At 35.1% G+C, this 25,163-nt stretch overlaps 2 protein-coding genes across 3 annotated transcripts; both read left to right on the forward strand.

Moving 5' to 3' along the window:
• The first annotated feature begins 446 nt into the window (after positions 1 to 446).
• On the forward strand, positions 447 to 1,933 carry LOC136822277 (uncharacterized). Its single transcript, XM_067078517.1, has one exon. It carries the CDS (start codon positions 515 to 517, stop codon positions 1,931 to 1,933), a length of 1,419 nt encoding a protein of 472 aa, XP_066934618.1. The 5' UTR covers positions 447 to 514.
• A 5,819-nt stretch (positions 1,934 to 7,752) lies between these two features.
• On the forward strand, positions 7,753 to 24,808 carry LOC136822366 (eukaryotic elongation factor 2 kinase-like). Of its 2 annotated transcripts, none has more exons than XM_067078603.1 (15): positions 7,753 to 7,926; positions 10,879 to 11,418; positions 13,527 to 13,676; positions 14,020 to 14,114; positions 15,610 to 15,647; positions 16,275 to 16,449; positions 16,796 to 16,954; positions 18,283 to 18,415; positions 18,759 to 18,924; positions 19,429 to 19,587; positions 20,565 to 20,715; positions 21,005 to 21,172; positions 21,592 to 21,774; positions 22,951 to 23,066; positions 23,732 to 24,808. In XM_067078603.1, exons 1-15 carry the CDS (start codon positions 7,791 to 7,793, stop codon positions 24,009 to 24,011), a joined length of 2,649 nt encoding a protein of 882 aa, XP_066934704.1. In that variant the 5' UTR covers positions 7,753 to 7,790; the 3' UTR covers positions 24,012 to 24,808. The 2 variants fall into 2 exon arrangements, with proteins under 2 accessions (XP_066934704.1, XP_066934705.1); XM_067078604.1 differs by having other exon boundaries at positions 10,885 to 11,418.
• Positions 24,809 to 25,163: the final 355 nt, after the last annotated feature.

The raw sequence follows: 25,163 nt of genomic DNA on the forward strand, positions 1-25,163 counted from the left end.
AGCAGTTGAAGTACAAAGCAACAACGACGAAGTGTGGGTTTCAGCCATTGCTACCAACAACAATGATGAGGATGTTCCTGACGACGAAAACGTCATCTCCATCAACGAACTGATAGATGCTCAACGTAATGACGTAGATATTTCACGTGTTATTCATCTGCTCGGAAGTGATGAAAAAGCTTCGAGAGATGATTCAAAGTTTACAAAGAATTTGCTTCGCGGAAGGAGAAAACTGTTTGTCGACGACGGTTTACTCAAGAGAAGGTGTGGCCGATTCCACGAACAGATAATTTGGCCGAAATCCTTAAAAAGCATTATCTACGAACACTTACACGTCAACATGGGTCATCTAATGACCGAAAGAGTATATCAGCTGGCTCGCCAACGGGTCTTTTGGCCTAACATGTTCAGTGACATTGATGACTACATCCACAAGAAATGTCAATGCATCGTGAATCGCAAACCGAACCGCGATTTACACGCTCCTCTTCAAAGTATTCACACTGCTTCACCAATGGAACTAGTTGCAATTGACTATCTCCATCTCGAAACTAGTTCACGTGGACATGAATATGTCCTATTGATTGTTGATCACTTTACAAGATTCGCCCAGGCTTATCCGACTAAAAATAAGTCTGCGCTTGCTGCTGCAAAACATCTGTACGGAGACTTTATTCTACGATTCGGCGTACCTACTCGCATCATGCACGATCAAGGTCGTGAATTCGAGAATAAACTGTTTGAAGAATTAGAGAAGTTGTCGGGTGTTACGAAATCAAGGACCACACCCTATCATCCACAAACAAACGGTGCATGTGAACGGATGAACCGTACGCTTCTACAAATGATGAGAACACTTGAAGAGAAGGAAAAGACAAGATGGCATGAGAAACTTAACAAATTAACATTCGCTTATAACTGCACACAACACGAAACAACAGGTTACTCTCCTTATTTCTTATTATTCGGACGAGAACCTTCCATCTTTCTTGATAGATTGATTGGGAAAGAACCAAAAACTGAACGCAAAACTTACGATCAATACATCAACGATTGGAAAGATCAAATGCAAGAGGCATACGAAATTGCCTTTGAACGAGCATCCAAGAAGAAAGCCAACGATACGAGAAGACAAGCTGAGAAACCATGCCTTGCTCCTCTACTACCAGGAGACAGAGTATTATTGAAAAACGTGAAAGAACGCGGTGGTCCAGGAAAACTACGTAGCCATTGGGAACGTAGAGTCTACCGAATTCAAGAAAGTCAAGGCCCAGTTTACACGGTCGTTGACGAAAAGCATGCTGCTGCTAAACCTCGCGTTGTTCACCGCAACATGATTATGCCAGTTGGCAACGAGTTTATTTTAGATCCACAGGAGAAGAAGCAAAAGCCAAAGAAACAACGAGACGCACGACAACCACCACGAAAGGAACCTCCTGTACACGTCGATGAAGGTCACGCCGAAAGTGACGACGAACCTCCGTTACATCTGGTGCAACACTACGATAATGTAATGGACGACGAAGTACAACATCGCGTACAGAACGATCCTGAAACGATTCCTAACGAGCCTGACGTTCCTCAAGACGACGAGAACGTTGAAACGGCAAACGAATCATCTGGTGAAGAAGAACCCGTCGAACAGCTCCCTGAACGACGACAACGTAGACCACGTCGGGTATTTACGTACGATGTACCCGGTCAACCGTCGATCTATAATGTGTCAGCAAATCAGCCAATTTATTACACAACGCAGCCAGCTTCAAACTACTTCAGTTATTGTTTCCAACAACCAATGTTTCCAATCCAACAAAACTGTATGTATCAACCTACGTACCCTACAGTTCCGTACGGTACTCAAAGCTTCAACGCTGTTCCAAACACGTATCAAAATGGATACCCTCAACAACCAAATGTATATTTTAATTATTAATCAAATGAACTGTTATTGATTGATCTCGGACTGTTATTCAAGATAACAATGTTGTATCGGACGTTCCCGATGAAATCTTGAAACTCACGTCAATGTTAGGCAACTAACAACTCCGAAACTACTGAAAAATTCGTCACTCGTAGCTGCAGAATCGAGGAGGGTAAACATTTAAAGTCGGGGAGAGTGTCGCCCTTATGAATTGGGCGTATGAGAACGCTCTTCCGCGGCCCGAGAAATGTTTGTCTGACGGATAGGAAAATTCAGTTTTTAATGGAAATCCAAGATGGCGGCTGTGGTTTCAGTCAACAGATAAATTAAATGCAAGAAGAGAACTTTTAGTATATTTATCAACTCTATTCGATTCAAATCTCTGTCTCACTTCCCCATAGTTACAATAACAATGTACTAAAAAGGGTGTTATCAAAACTAAGGTCATGGAAAAAAGTCAGTGCAGTGTACCAAAAAGCCAGTACACTGTACCAAAAGGCTGTGAAAAGGTGCAAAATGGGTGGTACCAAAACTTTGGTCTCCGTATTAAGTGAGTGCAGTGTACAAGAAATTGGTATCAAAGTTTTGGCTGTGGAAAAAAGTTAGTACAGTGTACTAAAAAGGGTGGTGGTCTATTTTTTTGAAGAAAAGTCAAGCTAATACCCTATGGGTTTAGAACATTGTAGAAAAGTTGAATTGGTAGTTCTTCTTCATGATAACCTTGCAATGCCTGGTATTTTACCCAAATCAGTTCGGGACAGTAACAAGTTCCAACCATTGCATGGACAAGTTATAGCATACAAAGACTCATTTATCTTAGCAACTGTTGGCTGGTGGAATGAATTACCAAACACCATTTTAGATATGAAGGATCTTTTAAATCAGCAGTTTGTTCTCATTTTGCTCACATTGTTTTTAACATCATCTCTCTAGACGTCAGACATATTCTCGATATAATATATCTTTGGTTCCATTCTTCTAGTTTATTCTTAAGTTAAGCCTATCTATTTCTTCTTAGTCTATTCTTGTGTATCCAGGACATTTTATTCATATTCAATCTGTCAACTTTGAAGCTTGTCTGACGTCGCTTATCTTTAAACTTCAATAAAAATTTTTACTTAAGGCAAAATTTCATTTTTTATTTTGTTATATTTAAATTTTTTCTGTGTAGTCCCTGTGTGTGTTTTTTTGTTTGTTTTTGGGTGTAATTTGCGTTAAAGTGCAATTGAATAATATCTTTGTTTTCTTACATAAATAACACCAAATTTTCTTGTTGTTATAAGATGTTGTACCCAAGGTGGCTTTAAATTTAAGTTCCTTTGTATGTTATTGAAGTTCTCCTTTAATTTGTTGCTCCTAACTATTTTTCTTATAAATTCTGTTCTGCCTACCCAAGTCTAACTGAATCCTTTCATTCTTTTAATCTTGTCAGCAAACTGCCTTTCAATTCTTTTACTTCGCTTAGATATTTTGCTTTGCATTTTTTATATAAAAAAAACATTTTTCTTTACTAAAGCTTGAAATCTTTTCGCAATTTGAAAAAATTTCAAAAGTGGAAAGCCATAATTCGAACTCTTAGTCATAAGTCTCAATGGAGGGTTTTCTGGTGAGGGATTTGTGTGTGACATCATGTCTACAGAGTCTTATTTAACAAGATTGCTCAAATTTTATCAATGCTGTCAGCTAATTACATTGTTGATATTATTATTTTATGATGAAGTCTATAGTAATCTGACTGAAAAATTGAATTTCTTCACAAAGTTTTGTCATGCAAATCATGTATATTAAATGTTAAAGTCTCAAAACATTTACATGTAATAGTTATTGGACAGTTGTGAGTACAATAAGAGAAATATTTTACGAGTTCTGAGTTTTTTTCCTTACAATAAGGCAAGGAAAATATACAGAAAATCTGGAACGAGTGAAATATTTCCATTATTGTACGAGCAAATATCTGATAACTGGTTTATTGGTGACCCAAAAAATGCACCTTTTGTGTTGGAGAAAAGTAGCAAAGTGACGTTAGATTGCTGCTACCGCCACAATGCAACAATTCATATTTTGTACATGTAAATACAAGATATATTGTACTCTTTTTAACCAATCAGATTGCAGATATTTTTGGATCACCGATAAAAGCATATATCAATAAATGTTAAGCTTTCTTAGATTAGATGTTTTTTTGCGATGTTTATCATAAATGAATTCTTCCCAAAGTTTTGTAAGATTCAAGTAGTTAGTATGAGGTTTTTGTAAGCCTTTTCTAATGCTCTGTGATTTTATTATATCCAGTACTTAATAAGTGTCACATTCGTCACCGAATAGTCACTCTAAGGGTTTTAGGGTTTTCTGTCTTAATCACATAACTCTTCTGCCACAACTCATCACCCCTGTTTCTCTTTCCAATCTCCACACTCTGATTTGTTAGAAACACTTCTGCCACAATCAACCACCTCTGTTTTTTTAACCAATCTCCCCACTCTGATCAGCTACAGAACTCTTCTGCCATAATTTACTACCTCTGTTTCTTTTACCAATTTCTACACTCTGATTTTTCCTATATATAAATTTCCTTTCCACATTTCTACTAATCTATAAGTCTATCCTCTAAGGTCACCTCCTTAAATTAGCTCTACAATCCTTCCAAAAGCTGTCCTAATCACAAACATCTATGAACACATATCATGGCAAAATTTGCGTTGCCATCATGCGTGGCAAAGCCGTTACACAATCTGTGTAATGGTGCTGCTCTGCATGGCATACAATAAAAACTATGTTTGAGACAATATTATGACTTTACTGACAAATAATAAGACAAACTGGCTAATATTGTAACATGTTACTTCTTTAGCCAATATCTTTGTTTTAGCAATGAGCAATTTCTGCAAATAGCAGCAGCTGGTAGTTAACACACTAAACCTTGCTTTAATTATTTTCACCTGGAATAAAAATCTAGGTAATTTTTAATGAAAATGTTACATTTTTAGCAATTTTTGGCAAAATACCCTAAAAATCCAAAGTCTTTCAACTCTAATGCCTTTGGACCTGTGTTACCTTTTCAGCCAAGAAATGTTATTGATCTTGAAGCTATTTTGAAGGTTTTATCAACAAAAAAACGAATTTTTCATATTTTTTGAATGTCACAGAGCTTGCCTTTTTTTATGAACCAGGTAGGTCCACCTTTTGGACTTACCTCAGAAAAGTGATCATGGATAAAATGTGATGGAGCCCAATTTTTTTGGGCAAATTTGGGCTTTTTGACATTTGCAAAGTTGCTTCATTTGTTTTTTTCTGATTTTTGCCGGAAAGAAGGTGTTTTTTCCCAGTAAATCTTGTCCACTTTAAAATACAGATTTCCATTTTTTGGGGAAATTTTCTTTTAACATCAGTAGGGATAATATTTCCTGATATGTATCTCATGATTGGAAAGTGCTATTATTTTGAAGATTTTACCAGTGATAGGTAGTGATAATGTAAACTTAAATTTTATTTCCTTGCCCCAGTCTATCATTAGTATTTTACAGACTAGAATTCATTAGAGGGATTAATTTAATGCTTGATTAAAAAATCAACCTCCCTTTTATTTTAAATGAAATATTGTGATTAGAGAGAAAAAAAATCGGGAAAATTTGGCCTGAGAACTGCCTAAAAATAAGGTTTTAAGATTTTCTTCTTTAGTTTTATCTGATTTTTGGCAGAAAGATAGAGGGCAAGGTTTTCTAAAAAGTGGCTGAAGCTGTTTTTACCAGAATTTTTTTTTGGCCCTAAAATCAGATTTTCTTATTTTGGAAAACTCCCTTAATTGTCATTTTTAGGGAAAATGAGCATTTTCGGGATTAGTTTGGTATTTTTTCTGATTTTTTTACTATTGTTGGCATTTTTTCTATTTTCTTATTACATTAGCCTTCAGGTAGGTCCATTCAGCATCCATCCGACATTTTCTGATTATTGTTGCCTTTTATTCCTCTTTTCTTATCACTTCAGTCTTCAGGTAGGTCCATTCAGCACGTAGTTTGTTCATTTTGAAATTGATTTCCACAGGTTTAAAAGAAACAAAAGGCTATTCATAAGAAGACATCTGTAAATACGAAATGAAAAGTTACGTGATCATTATCAGAAGCATCTGAAATTGTTTGTCTTACAATAAGTCGTGTTTTATTTTCCTGAAATTTTTATTATAGAGATAATTGAGGTGGTGGATGTTTATTTTTGAGGACATGAAGATGGAAAATGTGATGTTTGTTGATATATGAATATGTTTTGATTTCTCGTTTCATGCTTTCTTATATTTGTCCCCTTTTGTTTGATTTCTTTTCCAGGTTGAGTTTTCTTTTCAAACTGACTTTCAAAAATGTTAATTATTTATTAATCTTAAAAAATGCAATCTGAAAAAGCAGACTTTTTTTTTAAAGTATCTTCATTGGGCTCTTCCAGAAAAAATCTGTAGATTTTTCACCTACTAGAGAGATGAAGTTTATTACAATTTTTTGAATACCCCTCGACAATCACTTTCATCTATAAAATAACAAAATACATATAAAATGGACAAGCCCATGTTTGGTTTATTGGACATTGAATTTTTCAGTGATCAAAGAGACATGTTTTTCTGATTTATTGAGCCATATTCATGGATTTTTGTTGCAATTCTATAAGTCATAAAGCATTAAAACTATTTTAGATTGAGAACACTTAAGTGAAAGTTAATTTGCACTTGTTACAAAATCATAACAAAAGTATTGCTCTTGTAAACGTTTTATGAACTTTGTCTTTTGATCTTATTATGAAGCTAATGATTTCGATTTTTAATGCTTGATTGATTTTGCATAATTTATTCCAGACACGCAATCATCTAGGAAAATCCTCTTTTAATGGCCTTTCTTTTATTGTATGTGTGTTCCTTTTGTTGTCTAAGATAACAACAGGCCAATTTTTTATTTAGACAATTGTGTTTACAGTTTGTTGAAGAGTGTTTTATGGGTTTTCTCATGTGAGTTGCGATGGTAAGCTCTGCTAAAAGGAGATTTTCCTTGTCTTCTTGAGGTTGTTTTTGGAGAAACTCTGTTGAAATTTATTTGAATAGATAAAAAAGAGACAATTTTCACAACAAAATACTTCGATCACAGATATGATTTTAGGCTTATGAGTTGTAAGTCTAATTATTTTCCCTGCTTTTTTACCACTCGCTGGCAAATCAGTTGAAAGCCAGTCTGTGTTTTTTCAATTTCAATATTATTATATAACTGTGTTATACTTTTTGCAATTTGATCTTGTTACGACTGAGTTTAGTTTCGATATCCTTTTCCACAATGGAGTTTTTTGGTTTCTTTTTGTTAACAAGAACCTTGAAATCGTTTCTGACATGTGGAAGATGGTTTTAAAAGTACGTGTAGATTCATAATTTTATTTAAAGGTTATTTTACCTTGAGAAAATTGTATTTAGTAAGTACTGAACTACTTAAGATCAGACAGTATTATCTATTATTAGAAAATGTTGTAATTTTTGTTCCACAGTACACGAGTGAGAATTTCTTGATGAGAATTATAATTTATAGCTGTTTTATCTAACTGTTATGTTTTTCTATTCAAAGTTTTTTAACAGGAGTACTCTATTTACTTATATTTAAACTTCGCATTATCTGTTTGTCTGCAAAAGGACCTAAAATTATTTGCTCTTTGCACTTGTTCCTTATTTTTGTTTTCTGTAAAGGTTGTAGAGTTTTTTCTTTTTTCTTCTGTTTTCAGTTAATAATTATCAGGTTCTGAACATAAGAATTGCTTTCCGAATTTCCGAGTACCAATCTCTACAACAGCAAGCTATTTTGTTCTTTCAGCTATCAAATAAATAAAAGGAGTATTTTTATCTGGCAAGATGTCGATCTCGTCAGAAGACAGTTTTGAGATGGAGATGGATCCGTTGTTCAGCGATGAAGATGGTGACGCCGATAACGATGAGGATGATGATGAGATGGACATCAATCCATTCTGGTCTTCTGATGAAGATGAAGGTCAGTGTTGAAAGTTCTCAGTGATTGAAGTATATTTAAGAGGCTTTTCCGTTTTCAAAACTCATCATAATTCACCCAACTTTCGAAATTAAGTGCTGATTTGCTGCGTAGAATAATTTCCGTCTCGGACCAAAATACGTTACTTTGACTACTGATAACCCTATTATGATATTGCAACTGTTCGGGAAATGTGACCTTGATTGTGCCTTACCCCTTCTGGTCTTATCATCAGTGTGGATGAAGGTACCACACTGGTAATGCACTCGTTTTAAAACCATCAAGAGTCTCGTTTTTGCCAATCTCTAATGATAAAAATCATATTCGGCTTTAGCATGCAATGAAACCATGACTTATGTTTATCTTGGTCAAAATACTTATTTTTGCTATCGGAGTTTTATTAATTTTCTTTAGCCATTTTTTCATTAGCTCCTTGGGATTTCTTTACTAGAAATCTTTGAATTTGCTTTTGTTTATTGGTCAGCCTAAGCTGAGCATTCAAATAGGTAAAATTCATTTCTTCTTCTTCCATAAGACGGCAAAAAAAAAATCCGATTTCCCGATCTCACTTTGATTTCTAAACTTTCTTCCGATCGCGTTAACTTTTTGGGTACTTTTAGCGTGCGTTGTTTTTACAGATCATAATGTGGTGTTACTTTGATTTCTAAACTTTCTTCCGATCGGGTTAACTTTTTGGGTACTTTTAGCGTGCGTTGTTTTTACAGATCATAATGTGGTGTTTCAAGATGGCGGCTCAAGCGATAAGTCAGATGTGATAAGTCAGTGTTGTACCAAAGTATTTCCAGTGTAAATCTGTTGCAAGTTTCAATTTCTGTCATTTATTTTTTTAACTCGGCAAATCAAACACATGATTTTCACCAAGGGGATTCTTTTTCTACATCTTTTGAAGGTTTAAAGCCGTTTGCTCAAGTTTTTGTTTATATGTTGAATTTTCTGATACTTTTTATTGCTGCTTTTTATTAGTTTTTGCAATAAAAACATATTTTTCTTGTTTGCCTCTAGGTGGGATTGGTGGTGTTATAATGTTATTGGAATTTGATAAAGTTTACAAAAGTACAGCTACTGTCTAAATTTGATAAAGACTGGATGCAATTGTGCTTTTTTGGACTAAAAAGGCGAATCGCAAAATATTGTTTGGTTCCCGTCATTTCTACTTTAAAAAGTGGGGGTCGTTCGTTCATTCGGTTGAAAATATTTTTCTTTTAAGAAGCAGCTGCATCTTGTTGAAAGGGAATCCGTTGTGGTGACTGATCCGAATTAAGAAATTGAGAAACCGTGGATAAACTGGTTTTCGGTTTACTCTCCATTAGCATGTGGCTCGCTACTTCGATTTGAAAACTTGTAAACACAGAGCGTGCAGAGGTCGACAGTGGAAATCCAGCAAAGCAGCGGAAAAGCTTTCCGACTCTCCAACTCTACCTGCTGACCGTAAATCAGGGTCGGTCAGATGACGGGAACCAAATGATGACATCACATCTCCGCTCCTATTATTGGACTTGCAAAATTATGACAAATGGTCTTTGGAATTTGATCAATTATATTAATATCAATATATGCAGTTCTTGTTGAAATTGATCAAACTATTTTTCACACAGTTCCGGACGCAGATTGTGTTTTTCTAACCTTTCCTAACATTGGCGCACGTTTTGACCGAATAATGGAATGGAATGAATGGCGATAACAGTTTATACATATCTCTTATCAGACTTGCAGAAAGCGGACTGCAGAAAGTTATGAAAAATGGTTTCTAGAATTTAATGAATTATATCGCCAAGTTACACAACAACAGATCCATCTGGTCTTCATCTAACATTGTTTCAAAGTTTAAAAAACACTGGCAGTGCTTGGCACAGAAGAGAGGACTCCCTCCAGTTGAAATTAATTGCTACTCCGCTGCCCTGTTGAATTTATTTATTATGCTTGTGTATTTAATCCGCCAAGGCAGTAAAGCGATCGCCCAAATTCATAGACCAATTAAAAGCGAGTTTAAAGCAAAACGGGGGAAAAAAAGCTTCCCCGCAAAGTTATGAATTTTAAGTTTTGCTTTCCATTATCATTTGCGACCAGCAAAGTCTTCAAGATGGTTGTGTGCATGTTGTGTAACTTGACGGTACTAAACTACAAAATTTATTTACGCAGACTGGATGCAAATTGTGTTTTTCAAGATTTTGTGATTTTGCTTCAAGTGCAAAGTAGATATCTTTATTTGGTTCTGACGTTTTGGCAATTTTCTTATTTATTTCTAGCATAACACTTTGGTCAGATATGGATATTGTCTACATCCAACAGAAAAAATGTATCATAACTGACTGTAATGAAATTAACAAAAAGTTCAATAACACTATGTTTCTCTTTTATTTTACAGTAATGAACTATAGCTATAATTGTTTGATGTCATAGAAACAGTGCTACAATGCTATAAAGAGAAGTATACTTTGAGCTTCTCGTGGCGGGTGGGGGGGGGGTTGGAGGAGCTCTCAGGCTTGTTTTAAAGGGACATAACAGTACTTGCGAAATTTGTAAACAAACTGTATGCAGCGGATACAAAATCAAAACAAATGTCACATGTCAAAATAAAAAGTCAAACCAAATATGGCTAGTTTTTATTGTTCAATTGTTTTACAAGTTTGTTTTGGACACGTGATTTTCATTGTTCTCTTTAATGACACGTGGTTTGCGCAATGTTTACATTTTACTACTGTAATGTCCCTTTAAATAATTTTAAATCAAGTTATCAAATGTTTCACATTTTGTACATTATTCAACATTATTAGTCTACTCTGTTTCAGTACATCTCTTACATCTGTTAACCCACTTATTAAAGCTATCTAGCTAAGCTCTATTGGCTGACCTTCCAGCCTCGGCTGGTTTATTTTCTAAAGTAACCCCTAAGGTAGCATAAATCTTTACCAACGTTCTGAATTTCACTTTAAGGTCAAGGTGGCAGTGAAAACAGTGAAAGTTCACCTGTCAACAATGAGTCCAAAAACAAAACAAACATCACCAGCAACACCAACAATGAGGAAGACAATCTTGATGATGACATAGACATCAATCCTTTCTGGTCCTCTGATGAAGATGAAGATACCAAACCTGTGGATTCCACCAATGACCAAAAGCTATCTACAGACGACGAGCCTAAAGAACAGAAACAACGTAAACGTGCAGTCTCTTACAATAAACGTGATTCTGGGATCGTGTTAAGTGATGTGAAATCGGATCACGAATTCGGTGAAAATGGAGATCACGTTGTTAGCCCTATTAAAGAGGATAATGATATTTCTGAATCTATGGCTGGAATTGATATTAACAAGAAGAATGGACATAAATTTACTAGAAATAATTCAGAACCTGCATCGACAGGTTCTTTGAAGCGTGAAAATAAACTGTACACAATAAAAGATAAAAATGGTAGAATGGTTATTGAGGATGACCTGAGTCGAGAATATAGTAAACAAAGATCCGGTAGTAACGGTAAGAAAGTGTTTCTTTTTCCTTAAGAATAAAATGATTTTCCTTGATACTTGGTGATCAGAAGCACCTATATAATAAGTCCAGAAATTGTCAATGATTTCGAGCCCTAACATTTTAGGTTAACGAAAATTTAGACTATGATGTTTTTTTAAAGTATGCAATCACTTTTTAAGGGGACTGGTAATAGATTAGGAAATCTATTGCTTATTGAAAAGACTTGGTACCGTGCTAAAGGTTGATAGATGTACTTAATTCTTATTAGCTTTCAATGAAAGTGTTTACGATGTCAAGCTTTCATCTTATACATTGGTTTACTGTTTCCAAATTCAGGGGTCACACTCGGCATACAATCATACAATATCATACAATTTAATCTTTTTATCAAAATTGGCATAAAATAGCATAAAATATAAGGTCTTGGCATACTGAGCATAAAATTTGACCAAAAAGCCAGGAATTTTTCCTAAGGCAAGAAACTTTGTAGATCGACATAAAACCAATTCACTGAACTTAGTTCTAGGTCCAATCTTTTATCTAGGAATAGATTTTTATTGTAAAATTTATTTGGTGATGAGCTTTATATTTGTTCAAAATATTTATTAGTTTTTGCTCAAGAAAGGGCCGCTAGAAGAGCGGCCTCAAGCGGACCTTTCAAAAAATCTATGGTTCGCTTGGAGGCCGATCTTCACAAATGATGGGCCGCTAAAATTTTTAATTCGGCCGCTTTAAGACCGGACTTACCCTCTTAGGGCCGACCGGTCTTTTGTGTACTCCAAATCGCTTGGGGAGTCACATATGGGTTTTTGCAAAAGGTTTTAAGAATTTTGTCAGCAAAAAGATTCCAGACTGATTATTTCATAGTCATAGAATTTCAGAAAGGTTTTTAAGGTTAATTTAGACTAACAAGTAGCCTAGAGGCTTGAAAGCCAAGCATAAAGTGTAATGAGAATTTGTGCATTTATTATCAATAATCGAAAGTAGCCAGCGAGGCAATCCTTTTTAAGGGCTCTGACCATAGTGAAAATCAATTTCAGAATTTGAAGATAAAACCTTACAGTGGATGTCCCCTAGAACGGAGGTCAAAAATGAAATCGCTCTGGTGACTTCAAAAATAGATGAATCTAAAATGGTTTTCCTCCAAAACAAACTTCAGCCTCTCTATTTTCCTTCCCAAGAGAGTTTTTTCAAACATTTTTAAGTCAGACACATTTTTTGTTGACTCAAAGTTTAGTCACTTTTTCCAATGGCCCTAGAAACGGAGGTTAGAATTTTAGCAATTTCTCATGATCTACGGTAGATATCAAAATGAAATTTTTACTGTAGTTTTGAATTGTGATTTCAAATATGATGAGGGTAAGTTAATTCGGTAAAATTTTTACTAACATACTAATGGTCGTTAGAATGGAGGTTTGTGGCCCCTAGAATGGAGGTTTTGTTGAAAGGAACCAAACCCTGAAGGAACTAAAGAGAAGTAAAAAACAGAAATTATTGACATTTTTCTCATTGGTTGATAAAATGTAATAGCTGATTGTAATGAAAGTTGTCAATTTTTCTGAAAGATTTTATGATTTTGTATGATACAAATTTAAAATTGGAAATTCCAAAATTAAATAAAACCGATTCCTTACATAATGACGTCATTATCTATATTTAAAGAATTTTTTTCCAAATAAAATATGAAATTCAGCTATGGAGTATAATGTCAAAACTTTATGACGAAAGCTCAAGTCAATCATCATTTTAGTCTGCTACAACAAGATTTATGTTTCAGTTTTAACAGTCTTATCTAGCTGTACCTAGACCTTTTGAAAAAACCTTTTTCTTTTTGTTATTATCTTTATTATTTTTGTATTATTTTTATATATTCTTTCGTTTTATGGGTTGAGACCTAATCCATGATATTAGGATTGTTGAAGTTTTTGAGGAAAAATTTTTAGCATAAAATAATCATAAAATTTGAAGAAAGAGCATACAATTTGGCATAAAATCTGACTAATTTTGGCATAAAAAATCATACAATTTGGTCATTTTTTGGCATAAAATCATACTATAATAGGGATTTTTAGAGTGTGACCCCTGCAAATTCACACGTTTCAAATCCATTTCAGCTGCTTTACCATCACTGTTGAATTTCTGGACAAAGAAGAAGACTCTATCTAAGACAATATCATGTCCTAACAGTCAAAAATCGCATTGGCTAGAAGCTGTACAAAAGGCCAAAAATATTGACGATCCTTGGGAGAAATATGATATAATCGGTATGTCGATAACTAACAAAGATATTTTAAGCTTTGGAATTTATGTATTCTAATGAATGCAACCTAGCGGGCTTTGGCAGTAACCTTTTAGGTCCCTTGTAGGAAGACCAGTCCTTCACATGATAAATACTTGTAGTAAATGTATATGTGCCCAAATGATTAATATAGTCTAAACATAAAAAGTATGGCTCGTTCAAAGTCTAAAGGCTCGGAAAATCTGAAATCGAAAAATGTATCCCATATTTTACTCGGTACCGTGCGATAACTATTACGTGTACGTGTAGGGTTTTCTTATTTCGATTTTTACTAACTTAAGAATTCTCGCTTGTTTTTTTTCTTCCAGGGAGATGTCCAACTGAGCGTGCCAAAAGGTTTCGATACAATGCTTTGAAGAAGAAATGGGTTCAAGATGAAGTGCTCGTCAAAATGGAAAATGAGGTAAACTGATAATTTGATTTATTATTACATTAGTATTATATTACAACTTAAATGAATTCGATTATCCCCATTATTGCCGACCCAAAAAAATATCAGCGTTTTGATTGGTCGAGAGCATCGAGATATTTGCGATATTTCATATTTCTCTAGTATGGAAATATGACCGCGTTGACTTTTGGGGGACTGGGTAAGCGACGGGAGAAAAATCAAAACAAACCAGCTGAAAAGAACTGACTTTCGGAGAAACAAACAAAGGGAAAAATGCAACAAAAATATTTTCAGATTAACTTTTACTTTGGAGTTCTTCCATAAAAGACACTAAAATCAAATCTGATGAACTAAGAAATTATAAAACTACTTGAGACCACCCAAATATTTTCAGCTTTTGGTATAAAATCCGTCCGTGTGATAACCAAACAGTTTTTTATCAATGTATACAAAAAAAGATTCTTGAATGTTTGCCAATAAGATTTCTCATAACATAGCAAGGGAAGTGAAATGTCTTGTATTAAACCAAATGACGAGTGATTTTTATAAAAGTTCTCTCTTAATTCTCGTTCTCGACGAGGTACATCCTTGAATTTTCAACTTAACAATCAGCACATCTTCCTTCTAAAATTCGAAACATTTAAAGCTTGACGATAATCAAGAAAGTTTCCAAATTGTTTTGCTCTTGAAAAAATGTTGTTCTTTAACCACTATTACAAGCATACATTTCCATCATGGAACTCCTTTCCTCTGATATTCTTTTCCATGCATCGAAACAAAAACATAGAAAAAGACTGAATGTTATCAATCTGATTAATCCAATGATGAAGGGTTTCTTCTCTATCAAAACAATACTGTACACCATCTGCATTTTGAATTATCAATCTAGAAACTTTCAAATGCATCTCTGAAAAACAAAACTTCTGGATCGAAAATGATCAAAAATACTTCTCTGTTTTGTTTTTGTGTGAATATTTTCGAATGTTTTATCGTTCGAATCTAACGTTCGAATTAGATTTTCGAATAAAAACATTCGAAACTACACAGAAGAAAGAAGCAAGGCGGAAGTAAGTTTTAAAACAAAAACAAAAAGAAATTTATATCAGGACAATTTTTTTGAGTCGACAATAAATTAGTTATCACATGACTTCTCGTGCAATACTCGATATTTTACTCGTTCCGAGATTTTACCGATATTTTTCCTCGCCTAAAGGCTCGGAAAAATATTACGGAAAAATCTCGGAACTCGTAAAATATTTCTCGTATTGCACTCAAAGTCATGCGATAACTAGTACATATTTTTCAACATATGAAGTCCACTTTTTTATTATACGATTTTCGATACAATATTTCGACCCTCTTAATGGGAGCTATTATCTTCAGACTGAAAAAATGAAATTAATAATCGCAAATTTTTAAAAATGAACCTTCGAACATTGAATACGTATTAAGTCCACTTTGCAAATTTAGAAATAAATGATATATATTTTGTTCTGTCTCATTTCAGTCGTTTGGAAAAGGTGCCATGAGAAAGTGCTTCCGAATGTAAGTTTACTGATTTCTTACTTCTTACACTGGATCGCTTTGGCTTCCCATTGTAACGAATGTTTTAAAACACAACTAGCTCACAATGTCAGGGATCGAATTAACGATTTAAAAGTGCATCGCAGTTTTGTGCGAACGAAGTGAGCTAATTATGCCCGATTTTTTAGGTTTCACGATGCGTTTTTATCAATATACGATGCATTCTCCACTCTAAAGACCAATTTACAAGCCAAATAACCATCGTATTTGCTTGGAGGCTCAAAATATTTATTTCAACTAATTGTTTTTCAAAGATTTCTTGATATGTTGTATCGCGATTTTGTTGAATTTCTGAATTTTTGCTTCGTACATTTCCAAAAACGCATCGCGAATCGCGAAACGCGATACGTTAATTCGAACCCTGAATGTTGTTTCCTCTTTCGGTTGACATTAATTGGATTCGAATGATTTGAAATTGGTATGTTTGAAATGATGCCTAAAAAACAACATGACAGACTAGTCGGCTATAAATCTGGACATTCTTTCACTGGGTATCTGTAAGTCGATAGCCTACCTAGTGTGTAATGGGAAAAAAGAATATTATTTCAAATCTTTTTCAACTTATTTTATTTCCTTTTACGCACTCAGGAAAAAGCTCTCAACCATGGTCCATACGAACGATTGGAATTATGCATCCAATATTGTCGCTAAGAGATATTTTGACGATGATGTTTTACCCAAGACTTACTTCGATGACATTAAACTTCAAATGGACGCTAAATTATGGGCTGAAGAATATAATAGACATAAACCCCCTAAAAAGGTGAAATAAACTACTATAAGACCAAAGAAAGAACTAGACATAGCTGTTTGAACACTTAATTTTCAGGTGTTTCATGAATATTAACAAAAGTTGTATTTCATGGCACTAATTTCCACGGTAGACACCCAAGCCATTGTATTTGTATTTATCACCCTTAGGAAGGTCTTTTATAGGAATTTGTATTTGTCCGGAGCATTCAAACTTTACTTGCCCCCTCCCCTTGGATTTTAAATTCTGTACCTGAAACCTTTTGTTAAACTGTCCTTAAATTAACCTTTCTTTGTACGCCCATTATAAATGAGCTTTCTCGTTATTTATTATTTTTCTACTTTTTCTCCTTCTACAGGTTGATATCATTCAAGTTGCTCTTTTGAAAATGTTAGATCGTGAAAATGCTCCCATGTTTCACATTGAACATTTTGTGGAAGGCAAATACGTGAAATACAATTCTAACTCTGGCTTCGTCTTACGCGGCGAAGATGAAAGTGTTAGAGCCACCCCTCAGGTAAGGACGGATTTCGCATCGAGATGAGTTCTTTATTGCAACAATTTTAGATCATCAAATATTTGGATATTATGAATTTAGTAAACTTTTGAATGCTTCAGTTGCTTTCAATTTTTGCCTTTGTGTCTTTTTTGGCCCAGACGAGATGGAGTTTTTATAAGATACTTTAATAATTGGTCATTTGAAGTAATAAAAATGACGCGTTCTTTAGAAAAATGGAACAAAATTGTTTTTTTACTGGTTAACGACCAACCAAATCCAATAAGAACTTGTAAAAACTCCATCTCGTTCCTTTTCGTATGCTTCATTTTCCATTTAGGTTTGAAAAGTATACAAGTTCACTAGATAGTCGTCTAAACAAACTGTCTCGTTGTTGATAGAACATAATTTTGGTGTCAATAAGTACGTATTTATGTAAACGTCACAGGCCCCTAAGCCCAAACAATACAATTTAGCTTTACGTCACCAGATTGAAAAATCCTGCGTCAGATATGAGCTTTGTTTACTTTTTACATTTTGCAGAGCTGCATCCTTTTTACATTAGTACAATATTATATTTGAATAAATTCTTTTGTCTGTCTAATTGCTCATTAAGTTATAATGAATCGAGATAATTAAATTTAAGACGCTTTTCGATAAACTACAATAAATGAGGAATTGCGTTATTATACACTTCTTTTCAAATCATTGCCTATCGATCTAATGAACCATTTTTTGATGATTCTTTAATTGTCTTTTTCGACTAAATGAGCTTTTAATTAATGTTCTTTTGCAATACTACCTAACTCGTCAAAGTCGAAAATCCATGCACACTAGAGACGCTCTAAAACTCAAGCCTTTAAACCCGAACACATATCCTAACTAATCAGATAATCAAGCTCTTATTATAGTTCGATTTAATTTGAACATTAAAGTTGCTGAAATAAACACTTTCGTTCGCCTAGTAACAAGACCTCCAGTTATCCATTCGAATATTATTTCTAGTATTACGTAGTTTCAATGTCTTACCTATAAGATGGATTTTAAGCTCATTCATATCTTATTTCGTGCTTTTTCTTTTCCCCCTCCCATCGGTGAAAACGTCTAATGTACAAAACCAGCCACAGCTCTTCTTTAAAAATTTTTTTCTTGAAATAATCAACTTTATGGTATTATTGCAAAGTCAAGATTTTATTTCAATATTCCATGTTGAAGTGAAGTTTTATTTCTTTCACAACTTCAACTTTGTCTAAAACGATAGCAAAAACGGGTCCAAAAAAGAAATACTCAGTGTTTGAAGTGAGATCTCAGTCTCAAAAATAATTTTCCTTTCGGTTTTAATTTTATAGGCGTTCAGTCATTTCACGTTCGAGCGATCGGGACATCAGATGATCGTAGTGGACGTTCAAGGTGTCGGCGATATATACACCGATCCTCAAATCCATACCGCTAAAGCCGATGAATATGGAGACGCAAATCTTGGTATGTGTCGTGTAGATAGACCTTCACTATTACTTTAGCAGTGTAGAAAGACCTTAATATTCTGATTTGAACTAGGTATCGAAATAAATCATGGGTAATCAGAACTGACTGCCCGCTTATAATGATTTCTTGTTGGTTAGACGTACATTTTGATATTTTAGAATAAAAAGTTCATTCTTTTTTGTTGTATATTTGCTCATATTCGTTGATCTTCGCATCTTGGTATACCAATCTTAGTGTCTATAGACAGATGAAGTGTAGATAGTTCTATACTTTTCTGCGAGAAGTTATTCAGCATGGGTTCAGACTTCATTAAAAACTCATTTACCTCATTCTTTTCCAGGCACCAAGGGAATGGCATTGTTCTTTGCGTCTCACGAGTGCACACAAATTTGTGAGGATTTAAACTTGACGAAATTCGATTTGTCCGGTAGAGAGATTCAACGGTTGAACGAGACGAGTTCAAGAAGTAGCACTTCCACTGAAGTCAAACACAGTGATCTTGCTTCGTAAGATTCATTTCGTCACAGTTCTTTATTCTTTAGGGTGTACTTTAAGATTTCACCCGGTTTTGAGACTGCTAGCTAACTAAAGTGTTTACAACTTTGATTTACCTTGGTCTCTACCCCTCCCTTTTCGCGAGACTGGCATTTTTCACTATCTTTGTAAAGACGAATCTTTAGAAGATGGCGCCAAATGATGCTAATTCTAATAATCCACATACTTTTGAACTTGACAATCGTCTTAGAATGTTTACTGTAAAACATCACTTTAAAGAGGGGGACTTTTCCTAGGACACCAGGTATTAGTCTAAAATTTCGTTTGAAAATGTACCCCACCCTGACCACCTACACCTCCCTGTATAAGGCCCCTTCCTCTAAGTGATTTTTGAAATAATCTAGCTATTATGACTTTCTCTAAATTTGACATGTAAGTCTGGCTTTCCACAACGTGACAGAGTGACATTTTACCTCACATTTAAATCTAATGTTTTTTTCCTTTTTCCTTGTCAGTCCTGGTGAAAAGATGACACCAATGTTCGATTTAGTGGAACGTCTTATTTCCACCTCATCAGAAACATCATCCATTGATGACAATTTGGATGAACCGAACGCTGAACCTGTTAGTGAGCCTCTCTCTCCGTCAAGTGGTTACGGCTCACTTAATAATAGGTGGGTTTTTTCTATAATTTTGAATGAAAGTAGTCTAGAGCTGACAACTTATTATTCTCAACTTCAGTTGAGCTACAATCTGACAATGTCTGTCTGTGTGTGTGTCTGTCTGTCTGTCACAAAAACTTTAGGGCAGCCTGGAGACTTCAAAAATGCTTGGATTTGGATGAAATTTGGCACACTTGTTCCTTGGGTGAATATCTGTGGGTGTTTTTTTCATTTTTCAAAAATTTTGATTTTTGGGGCCTGGGGACGAGTTTTTCGTCAAAACGAGGCTAAAACTTTGGGGCAGCCTGGAGACTTAAAAAATGGTCGTATTTGGCTGAAATTTGGCACACTTGTTCCTTGGGTGAATATCTGGGGGTGTTTTTTTCATTTTTTGAAAATTTTGATTTTTGGGGCCTGGGGACGAGTTTTTCGCCAAAACGAGGCCAAAACTTTGGGGCAGCCTGGAGACTTCAAAAATTGTTCGATTTGGCTGAAATTTTGCACACTTGTTCCTTGAGTGATTATCTGAGGACGTGTTTCTTTTATTTTTCAAAAATTTTGATTTTTGGGGCCTGGGGACGAGTTTTTCGTCAAAACGAGGCTAAAACTTTGGGGCAGCCTGGAGACTTAAAAAATGGTCGTATTTGGCTGAAATTTTGCACACTTGTTCCTTGGGTGAATATCTGGGGTTCTACAATTGGGCCTATGAATAGTTTGAAGGCACTGAAGTTGAGCCCAGTGCGTTGCGCACGTTCGACTATACTATTACAACTCCGCTTCTGTCAAGAGCTTCGTCGCTGAAAATGACTTTCACAGAAAATTATTATACTCTTTCATTTTTCTAACAGCTTATGGTAGCGAAATTCTCCTTGTGGTAGGATTTCTGTGGTATAATTTTTGTGAAGAGACCAGAACACTTGTTCAAGTTAAGAAGAAAGTCGAGTTAAAGAAACTCCACTATATTGAACATTATCTCATTTCTCTTTCAGTCCTTTCACTAACGGCCCTTTCAACAGTTCTGGACCTTTCAGTTCTGGTTCACCTTCATTGAACGGAAGCTCCGGTAGTGGTATGTTTGGTAACCATTTAATACCCGGACGTCAAAGGCTATACTCTGAAACTGACAGCGGAATGGGCTCAGTATGTGACTAATTTACTTACTACTTTACTTTTACGTTTCGTTTTTTAATGCTCATCACATTCTAGTAGAATTAGAAAGGCCCTTATTAAAAGGCCCTAACCCTGGAGAAGATTGAAATTCGCCATAGATGTTCTTTGGGTCACATACCCACCAGAAAAAAATGTTGAATCAGTCAATAAAGACCATTTTCTTGACGAGGTCGTTTTTCAGTAGAAATCCTTATAACAGCGACAGTTCATATGAAGTACTTTCCTCTAGCCTGTAAAATTTCTTGATTTCTTCACCCAGGAAGACGAGCTAAATGCGCATGACCGATTTTTCAAACGTCACGTCAAGAAAGTGTCATGCGTCGATCCGTCAGGTGTTGTATGTCGTATGTTATCGTCTGATACCGTCCGCAAGCGTTTAGACGCGCTCGCTAATCTTGAAGAACAACAAACGTCTATTCTGTCACAGGTAAGCATAAATAAATGTTTAAATCTAAGCACGGACCTTTTGCTGTATCGTTTTTGTCAGATAAACGCTGAATATTAGTCGATCGCTGAAAGTGTATTGCTCAGTAATCCCGCATAGTATTTTGCAATAAATAAGATAATTAAATTATGACTTTCGTCGAAATCTCCTTGTCCATGTTGATCAGAGTACGCGTTCCACTGAGGGGAATATTACTTAGCTATATGTACCCTTTATGAAATCCATCCTCCCAACTATAAGAGGTGTAATATCATAGAACTTTCGACAATTTTTTTCGATTGAGTTGAGCAACTATGTAAACAAAGCATATTCGAGCTAAGTACGTACGCGTTGTTTGTAATTTTGCACACTATACGCACCTGGCTAGAGTAACTGTTTCTTATATTTACCATCCATTTTAGGTGCATTACGATTTAGCGACATACAATTACATCGGTCGATTCACTGACAACGATCCTGACTACGATTCCGTCGTTTATCATCTGGAAAAATCCGCCATGTCGGGTTCGTTACAAGCAAACAAAATATTGGCCGCTAAATACTCACAAATCGCCACTGAAGAGTTTGGTGAGCTAGAACTGGAGGTACGCTCGGTATTTTTCTTAGCGGCCGCAATTCAAAGATAGAGCATCCGGCTACGGTGTGCAAGGTCTTGGGTTCAATCCTCGGCCGGGACATACCAGTAGTACAAAAATGATACGTGATGCTTCTCTGCTTTACCTTTGGGTAGAGAGCTATCACAAAAGAAGCCACGACAATCGCAGATTTCCCACTTCTTTTTCTTTGGATACACCTTTCTCGGAACTGACGGTGCAATAGGGGAAGGGGTGATGATGGTCGTCGGTATATAATCATATCAAATCAAATCCTCTCATCGGTAAGGTTAAAAACAAAGATTTCCTGAAAATTGACATAGCATAGCGTGGAGCAGAGATTCAACTTTTGTCTTGCCTGAATTCTATTTGGACTCTCGGCTGATTTGTACTCGCAAAGCTCAAATAGCGACAAAAATTCTGATGGTTAGTTTTTAGGATAGGTTTTTAAGATAGTAATAACTGTGTTCTGTACCACTGACGTCAATAATGTTTTTAGAGAGTTGAACTTCTCAACCCGGCTCATGTTGGTTATTGACGATTATACTTATGACGTTTTTTTTGTTTTTTTTCGACTGGGTGCTAAATCCGTAGCTTAAAAAACGTTTTTATTTGCCACCTGAACAAACGAGGCTCCAGTGATTATCGCCAATCAAAATGCTAGCTCATATAATCATATGTTTGGTGTATAAACGTCTCAGTTAGGTCTGTCCAACTTTCTGATTTATTTAATGGACATTAAGTTTGGTATCATGCCCTCCCCTGCAAAATATACAAAAAACTACGATTTTGCAATGCGTGAACCTCCAGTGTTTGTCTTTACAGTGGGAGGCGCTTGAGTGCAAATGATCAATATTGACTCGACAGCTAAATCTTTTCTCCTGACTACTCGAATTTCATGATGGTATTTGAAACCATCTTTCTTTGTATTGCAAATATATAAAAAAGTCTGCCATTTTTAAATGCTAGAGATCTACAATCTGAAAAAATTCGAAACAAAATACTTTTTTGAGGCGTCCATACGTATGAAGTCCTGATCCCTGCCTTAAAATTAAGGGTGCATTTAAGAAAAGAACCCGTGTGATAACAAAATCAAAGATTGTTTGGTTGATGCAAATTTTTCAGAATGTATTGATTGTATTCATTTTTCCTCGTTTAACCAAATAGGAAAATTATGACCATTCAATGGATTGTTACATCGAGGCAGCGACACGCGGCGATCGAGACTCGATGATTCGAACAGCTCGTGCTTATGATACTGGACTGAATCTTGGGAAAGCGAGGTAAGATTAAGTAGTATTTAACAAATAGAACGTTATAACCTTCCTGAAGTTCTTTCCGGTTATTATCTCGACCACTCGAGAAGTAAAAACTAATTAAAGCTGTTTTATCAAGAATTAAGATACACTCTTTGATAAGTTTTCCTGTAAGAGCATACTAAGAAAAGAATTAGATACAGCGTGGTTTTCTTTGCCATTTGAAAGAAAGTGCCTTATTAACAGTACTGTAGTGGACTTTCTGTAATATCAGTCGAGATACCCTTACCATCGCGTGTTTTACTTTTCTTTGCGGTTTGGCAAGCCACGCAAATGAACTTTTATCGCATAATTTATGTAATCAATGATTCTACTGTATAAATTATGTGATTTTAAATTATTTTCACCTTTTTAATCTCTTCTGTTCTAAAACGGGGTTGGGTTACACTTTGCGTGTCTCACGAATTTCTAATATAAGCTTTTATTTTGAAAATCTTTTTATAAATTCAGCCCGTGATGTTTTGAGTTTTTGAACAAAGACTCATTGCATGTCCTTTCTTCTTGTTTGTCACGACTTCGCGAGCTTGGTTCAGAAACATCACTTATTCTTTTGTACCGAAATACTTTGACTCATTAACTTTAAACCCTCAATGTGTGATCATAAAAGATTTTAAATTGTGTTATTTCCACAGATCTGTCTCGTATACTGAAGCTTTGAAATGGTACGAAGCCGCCCTCAATCAAAACACGGGACCCACTGACTGTAATTTCAACACAAATCCCAACTATGAAATCAACGCCCTAATGGCGGACATATGGCGTAAGGGTGGACATGGTATTGAGAAGGATCCGAGTTACGCGGGCGAATTGTATTCGCTGGCGGCCGAGCAAGCGATGAGCTCGGGAAAAGGAAAACTATCGAATAAGTATTACATGATCGCTGAAGAGGCTTGGGGCGAGGTTGAAGAATAATTTTTCAGCTTATCAGAATTCATCATTGTTCGAATTTGACCTATTTCCACCATTTGAATTTCTGGATTAGTGACCAATCGCGTTGCTTCATTTCTGTTGTGTTATTGTTTTGTTTTTTTGATGTGAACTGTAATATGCAATGAAAAACGAAAAACGTAAAAAAAAGGTAATAGATACTTCAAAAATTATATTTGAAAAATATAAATTATCATTACACATGACCTTTATTGCACTAAACGCATACACATAATATATTTTTCATTAGGAAAAGTTTATGCTATGAATAGATTCTACTACGCACTTTGATTTTGATTTTTGAAGGATTTAGTCTATCGAAAATTGAAATATTTTTAAGAAAAGAATATTTTAAGGGATCTGTATATTTTTCATCAAAAAAACAATATCCGTTTTTAAAGTCTAAGATTGTGGAAACCATGTTGTGAGATTAAGCTGATTCCCTGAAGAGCGGTTTTCATATGGTGGCTGAAAAAAGATGCACACCTATCACGAATAAGTAAATTTTTTGTCGAGTTTCAATGGCTTGAATGATAAGACTTGGTTTTTGACGAAAATTCATTATCTCCATTGGCAATTCGAATCAGTTGATTAGATTTGTTTTGCTTTGTGGGATCAACAAATGGAGGATTTTCTTGGGTGAAGCATTTTAAACCTTTTATGTAGATATTATGAGCTTTAAAACAATATTATATACGATTTGTGTCGTAGTTTTATAAAACAGAATTTTTCTCGTGTAATTTTTCAAGAAGAAAGCCAATTTACAGGCTTTTTTGAAAATATCCATCTTTCTAAATTTATCCATCCTTCCTCTAAAGGGTTCCTTTTAGTAAGTGATTTCAAGGATTACAAAATGGGATCCCACGTCTCAAGATTTCCTCTTCTATTTTAAAATTGAGAAAATTTTGTCCTACGAAGAGGAATTAACAAACGTCTCAGCTTTTCTCTTGTACATGTTTTTTTTTGTAAGCAAGTGTCTGCCCCTACATCAGGCTCGCATTATGCTTATCATTCTATTGTTCTCAAACAATAGAGCCATTGTTTAGGTACCCAAAACTGAGCCTGCATATGCTTATAAACGTTATGCTTATAAAAGAAAAAACATGTATTGCAAAATATCAAAGAACGCCCTCTGTT

This window comes from Clytia hemisphaerica, unplaced genomic scaffold (genome assembly GCF_902728285.1).
Source record: "Clytia hemisphaerica strain Z4C2 unplaced genomic scaffold, Clytia hemisphaerica genome assembly, whole genome shotgun sequence".
Taxonomy (NCBI): Eukaryota; Metazoa; Cnidaria; class Hydrozoa; order Leptothecata; family Clytiidae; genus Clytia; species Clytia hemisphaerica.

Bases quoted from the DNA above. Each gene is read 5' to 3' on its own strand.
- LOC136822277 (XM_067078517.1), top strand. From the start codon at position 515: ATGGAACTAGTTGCAATTGACTATCTCCATCTCGAAACTAGTTCACGT.
- LOC136822366 (XM_067078603.1), top strand. From the start codon at position 7,791: ATGTCGATCTCGTCAGAAGACAGTTTTGAGATGGAGATGGATCCGTTG. The intron at 16,450-16,795 runs GTGAAATAAACT...CTCCTTCTACAG, and splicing joins GACATAAACCCCCTAAAAAG to GTTGATATCATTCAAGTTGC. The intron at 16,955-18,282 runs GTAAGGACGGAT...TTAATTTTATAG, and splicing joins GTGTTAGAGCCACCCCTCAG to GCGTTCAGTCATTTCACGTT.